General features: G+C 37.2%; 1 protein-coding gene across 2 annotated transcripts in view; it reads left to right on the top strand.

Annotated features, from left to right (window-relative positions):
- Nucleotides 1–6,433, top strand: part of LOC107685074 (dehydrogenase/reductase SDR family member 13-like) — a 94,949-nt gene that overhangs the window by 71,314 nt on the left and 17,202 nt on the right. Inside the window, exon 6 of one of the 2 annotated variants that reach the window (XM_016481536.1) lies at nt 2,876–3,079. The exons of the other annotated variant lie outside the window; for it this stretch is intronic. Within the exon in view, the coding sequence (XP_016337022.1) occupies nt 2,876–3,000 (125 nt within the window). The 3' untranslated portion in view covers nt 3,001–3,079. Of the gene's footprint in view, nt 1–2,875; nt 3,080–6,433 lie in introns of those variants that run through there. 2 annotated transcript variants of the gene reach the window in all.

Here is a 6,433-nt window from a genome sequence, read left to right as displayed (position 1 = left end):
TTCTTGTAGCCACAGGAACTGGGCACCTCACAGTCATTGAATCGACCATGAACTCCTCTGTATACCAAAGTATTCTTGAGTCAAATTTGAGGCCATCCGTCCGACAGCTGGGCCAAAATTGGGTCATGCATGCAACAAGACAATGATTCCAAGCACACCAGCAAATCTACAACAGAACGGCTGAAAAGAAAAGAACATGTGTTTGTTCATCTGTGTCTGGATGACGATAATAATGATCACGTGACTCAACTTAATGTCCCATGAAAATAGCAGAGAGCAGTTTAATTATAGACTACAAGAGAAATGAAGCCAGTAAACTTGTTTTTTTTTCCTCGTCTATATATTATTATTTATTTTCCCTCCACTTTATTTATTTTTTGCTGGCAGAGAATCTGTATCATAGCTAGTCAAAATCAGATGCCTCAAAGTGCATCCTGCTTGGTCAATCCAGCAATTCAGTTATTGTTAAATAATCAAGGATTTGAAAACATGTAGCATAAGTAAACTAAACCTAGCACAACATAAATGACAATCTAACAAACAAATACTTAATCAAATGAAACAAATGAAACAACAGTCTAACAAATAATTACATAATTAAACAAAATAAAACACAGCAAAAACAAACAACAATCTAACAAACATAAAATCAACTGAAATGAAACAAAAATAAAACAATCAACAATCTTACAAATAAATACATAATAAAACTAAGCAAAAAACAAAACACAACAATCTAACAAACAAATATTTAATCAAATGAAACAAAACAAAACAAACAAGTCTATAACAAATAAATACATGAATCGAAACAAAAAATAAAACAAATAGTCTAAATACATACAGTAATCAAACATAACGAAACAAAACAAAACAAAAAACAATCTAACAAATACAATCAAATGAAACAAAACAAAACAAAAACAACAACATAACAAACAAATACACAATAAAACAAAGCAAAAAAACAAAACACAACAATCTAACAAACAAAATGCCATACATCAAACAAAACAAAAAAGCAAATGGGGAAATCATGTCAAATTGCCAAAAAAGGCTCCCATTCTTTATAGACTCATCTGGATACTGTTTTATAAAGAATTTTTAATATTGAATGAAATATTTAGCTCAGATGATGAAGCACAGATGCAGTGTAATTGTGTTATGCTAGAGTTGTGTACTAAATAAATTTCATGGTGTCAAATTTCAGCAGGTACTCTAAGCAGGTACAAATCCCAGTAAACAACTATCCTCTCTTGATCACAGACTTCCCTCTCTTTCTCAAGAGGGTTGAGATAATTTTCTGCTCCACCATTGATTTTAATAACATCTGATTGTAAGCAGCGACAGCAATGAGCAACATTAGAACGTCCTTGTCCTAAACCAGAAAACTCTTATTTGGCCACCGGGAGCATTAGAAACACCATCGACTGTCTAGACATACATGAAACAGTGGCTTGCCGTTGCCTCTGTATTTTTAGCCTGGCTTGAGTTGGAGTGCCCTGTTTAGTTACGGTGCCGGCTGCTGACCCCTGCATGTCCTTCACACAAAAGTGAAGACCACCTTATAATTGCAGCGGGTGGCAGCTTAAAACTGCCAAATCATAAAAGCCAGAAGAGATCCAGCGAATTACGAGGAAATATGGCCTTCCTTTACAGCGAGGGCTGTGAATGAAGCCATTAAATTATGAGCAGTTTTTATGATGGGCCATTCAAGGGGGATGCTTGTATATTGATGGTTCACAGGCTGTATCCCTCTTCCCCTTGTGCTAGGGAAGAGCTGACTAGAGGCCCCTGTGTAACTATTTTTCATGCATTTAATATATTAATTATCCAGTAAATGTTCCCCAGGCAGTGCTTGGGATACTGGAGAGTGACAGCTTTTCGATGAAGCTCCCCCACCAGCCCATCATGCAGCAGTGTATTACGTGGGAAAGGTCGGCTTGGGGTTAATGTAACTTTTTATTTGCTGATTTTTCATAGGCTGGGAGGGAAGTGAGGAGCAAGGCTAGTTTAGTAAAAGGAAAAAGAGAGGGAAATGGCCTGTAAATGTTGTGGTCCGAGATATCAGCTTTGTATCATGTTGTGTTTGGACAGTTCCCAGAAAAATAGAGCCTTGACATCCTTTGCCAAACTATGACAAAAAACGAATGCACCCCTAATAGGGAAAAATTAAAAGGGGGGAAAAAAATGGAAATTATTTATAGTTATAGGTAGTTCACCCAAAAATGAAAATTCTGTCATTTATTCATCCTCATATTGTTCCAAACCTCTGTGACCTTCTTTCTTCTGAATGAAAGAAACAAGATATTTTGAAGAATATTGTTTTGGACCGCACTGACTTTCATTTTATTGGCAAATAAAAAGGCATTTTAAAAAAATAAATAATAAAAAAGTAGTAGTAAAGAAGAAGTATGACAGTTTATAATGACTTGAAAGTAAGTATATTAATGCCACTATTGGTGTTAACACTCCCTTTGAAGTGTTTTTTTATTACTATTTTCTCTCCACTTTATTTATGTATTTGTTTATTTATGCAAGCAGACAATGTGTCAGAGATGCTTGGTTAAACTGTTTGGTTAAACAAACTTGTTGTTAAATATCTAATCGAGGGATTTAAAACACACTGTAGCATAACTAAATAGCATAACAGAATGCAATCTTCAAACAAACAAATAATCAAATGAAATTAAACAAAGCAAACAACAATATAACAAACCAATACTTCAATAAACATAAAAAAGAGACAAATATAAATTGGCAAATAGAAAATTTGTCTCCAAGTTGCCAAAAAAGGCTACTAATGTTTATAGACTAAAAGGCTATAGAATAAAAGACTTGCTGTATTGTAACCAGAGTTTTGTTTTTGTTTCAGAACCATCTGAATATCCACTAAACCACCCCAGTGATGCAGCATATAATATAACCATTAGTGCAGACCTCTTCTATTTTCTGAGAATTAGGACGCTGTGCTTTTTGATGGGAGAAACAGCTTTTTAATCACCATATGTAGCTCTGCTAATTCAGCTGCTCTGAAGTGCTGTCAAGAAACAATTGAGTGAAGAGGGTCTGAAGTGATCAATTGTCTGCGGTCTCTAGGTGAACTTCTCATTTTCTGCACATTTCAGCGTCTGTTTGAGTTAATTAGGCTGCCCTACATTTTACTGATTGGATGTAAACATTAATATGCCAGAAAATGACTTGGTCGATGTTTACTGTTATGTTCGAAGGTACGCTAAATTGATCAGCTATAGAGAGGCAGTTGCTTCTGATTTGATTCCAGTCTGAGATCGTGAGCGAGAGCGTCGTTTTTGGAAAATTACAGTTTTTCTTTTACTGTTTACTATTTAGATTGATATTATTTTCATAATAAGTCCTGTGGATTTGATTCGCTGCAGTTGTTGAATGAATTTAATTTGAGCATTAAAAGTGGGCCAGGTCCTCAAGAAATATTTTGATGAATTTTTCCTCTGTCTGTCAGTGAAATACGGGCCGGTGGATCTGGTGGTGTCAGCAAGAACATCCTATAAATCAAAGTGCGATGGACTGCGTGGTTCAATATCTCATCGTTGCGCTGTGAACTCGGGGGTTCGTGCATCGAGGCGACTCTGAAAGTGGCATAAATACAGCACATCTCTGAGCAAAACACAGACGTCCATCCTATTTACATCAGCCTGCAGTAAGGGGCGAATTTCACCCCCTTGACTGATGGAAAATGTGCTAACGTTATTTTGGCTGTAGTAGCATATTTATGTTTGTAGTGGTATTGAGAGCCTGTGGGTGGGGGTCTCAGCTGGGTTGTACAGTGCTTTATGGCTCCGCCCTGTTTGAAACCCTATGCCCTCCCTCCCCTTGCCCCTTCTCTGGCACCCCAGCGCAGACAAGCCCCACGTCGTTTTTGGAAAATTACAGTTTTTCTTTTACTGTTTACTATTTAGATTGATATTATTTTCATAATAAGTCCTGTGGATTTGATTCGCTGCAGTTGTTGAATGAATTTAATTTGAGCATTAAAAGTGGGCCAGGTCCTCAAGAAATATTTTGATGAATTTTTCCTCTGTCTGTCAGTGAAATACGGGCCGGTGGATCTGGTGGTCTCAGCAAGAACATCCTATAAATCAAAGTGCGATGGACTGCGTGGTTCAATATCTCATCGTTGGGCTGTGAACTCGGGGGTTCGTGCATCGAGGCGACTCTGAAAGTGGCATAAATACAGCACATCTCTGAGCAAAACACAGACGTCCATCCTATTTACATCAGCCTGCAGTAAGGGGCGAATTTCACCCCCTTGACTGATGGAAAATGTGCTAACGTTATTTTGGCTGTAGTAGCATATTTATGTTTGTAGTGGTATTGAGAGCCTGTGGGTGGGGGTCTCAGCTGGGTTGTACAGTGCTTTATGGCTCCGCCCTGTTTGAAACCCTATGCCCTCCCTCCCCTTGCCCCTTCTCTGGCACCCCAGCGCAGACAAGCCCCATTAACCCCCGGATGCCTCTCGCTGGGGCCAGTATGTGCTTAAGCGTCGACGTTAGCGTAAACGATGTCCTCAAGCCTGGAATGAGCTTTACACAGTTTAATAGAGGTCTGCAGGTCCACATTAATACAGTGGTTCTGGAGAGGGCAGAGGGCTGCTCCCTGTGATGGGCTTCTGTCATATCTCTGTGCCGGCGACACATTCAGGCCAGTGCTGAATTTGAAAGGCTTGAAGCTCTGACACTGTGACTCCTCCGCTAAGCCGCATGGCTTTGTTCTGTCTGAAAAGGCTGAATCAGAACCAAACACAAGTTTGGTTTTAGAAAATATCAGATTTTTACTTGCACAAGCAGTTTGTGGAGATTTTGCATATGCACTTTGTACAATTAAATCTGTATTGTTTTTACTCATTCTCATGGTGTTCCAAACCCTTATGCTGTATTTTTTTTTTGTGAAAACATGAAAATGACAGTTCATATAGCAACTACTACAAAAAAGTTAGTTTGACCAAACAGTTTAACCAAGCATCTGACACAGATTGTCTGCTTGCATAAATAAATAAACATTTAACATTTAATCAAATAAAACAGTTTATTTGTTTATTAATTGTATGTATTTATTTAAAAAAATACATAAATAAAAATAATAAAATAGAATAGAATATATATAAATAGAATATTTATTATAGAAATAATATATAGGTTTGTTTTCATAGACTCTTTGAATCCTGTTTGCACGTCACTCATCAGTTGTCATGGTTCTTCATTATGTTTCTAATTAGGGCACACCTGTTTGCATTTGAGTTTGTCACCTTGTGTATTTAAGTTCCTCTGTTTCTCACAGTCATTGTCCGGTATTGTTTGTGCTATGCACGCTGTCTCGAACCTATGTGGATTGCCAGAGTTTACTTTTCTTTAATAAAGACACTTCTATTTGAATCTTCTTAATCGTCGTTGGTTTAAATCGTGACAATATGATCATGAGTAGACATACCATATGGAAGAATATATAAAAGTATTTTCATGGTTTTGCACTATAAAAGAAATATGTATGATTTTATTTTTTGTTTTATGATCAATAAAAGATCAAATGAGAAATCAGATGACATCCCATTTGCACCAAATTTGAGATATTTGTCCTTCATATGATTGATCAGTCAGATGTCATCTCATCTCATATAGACCAAATCAAATATATATTAAGATTATAGATATATTTTTATAGTTTTGCATGACCAAAAAAATCTATTTTTTCTTTGTCTAATTTAGCTACTAAAAATATTAATTTATTTTTATTCATGTTTGTCCTTTGTTGACGGTTTTTGTTGTTTAATGCTAAAGAGCTGTGTGAAGAGGTTTTTTTTTTTTAATTCTCCTTTTGTGTCTCACTGAAAAAAATACAACAAGAGGGTGAATAAATTACATCATTTTCATTTTTAGGTGAACTAACCCTTTAAAAATGACTGGGAACACTACAGGTTTCCTGGGATATTGTCATTGTCAGTGTATAGATGGATACTGGTTATTTATGGTTATCATGCTGTTTTTCAGCTGCAGGGCAACAGTTCGATTCTCTGTACTCCAGACCCTTCTGTTTTTATGTTTGCATTTGTTTACTCTAATCTCAATTTACTGTACCTGAGTGTTTACATCACAAGCGTCTGCGCTTCTCCCCATTGTCTATGTAGCTTTCCTGCAGCTTCTCAACTTCCACAGCTTATCTTCTCCTCAGACCGCCTTTTCACTATTCCTCTTTCTCCATCCTATGCTCCCCATCTCTCTCTCTCTCCCTCTCTGCTTCCTGTTTCTGGGCCTGCACAGCCGTCACTCTGAATTATTTTCAATGAGCTCCTTTATAGCATGCGCCAGATCTCAGCTCCAACCCATCACCGAGCACCATGCCACAGACGCGGTCTGCATTTCTATCAGCCCTGAGCCTTCTACGTGCTATTAACCTCTCT

Source organism: Sinocyclocheilus anshuiensis, unplaced genomic scaffold (genome assembly GCF_001515605.1).
Source record: "Sinocyclocheilus anshuiensis isolate Anshui unplaced genomic scaffold, SAMN03320099.WGS_v1.1 scaffold914, whole genome shotgun sequence".
In the NCBI taxonomy this organism is placed as follows: Eukaryota; Metazoa; Chordata; class Actinopteri; order Cypriniformes; family Cyprinidae; genus Sinocyclocheilus; species Sinocyclocheilus anshuiensis.
Note: the sequence above shows the minus strand (reverse complement) of the source record. Positions and strands in the feature narration are given on the sequence as shown.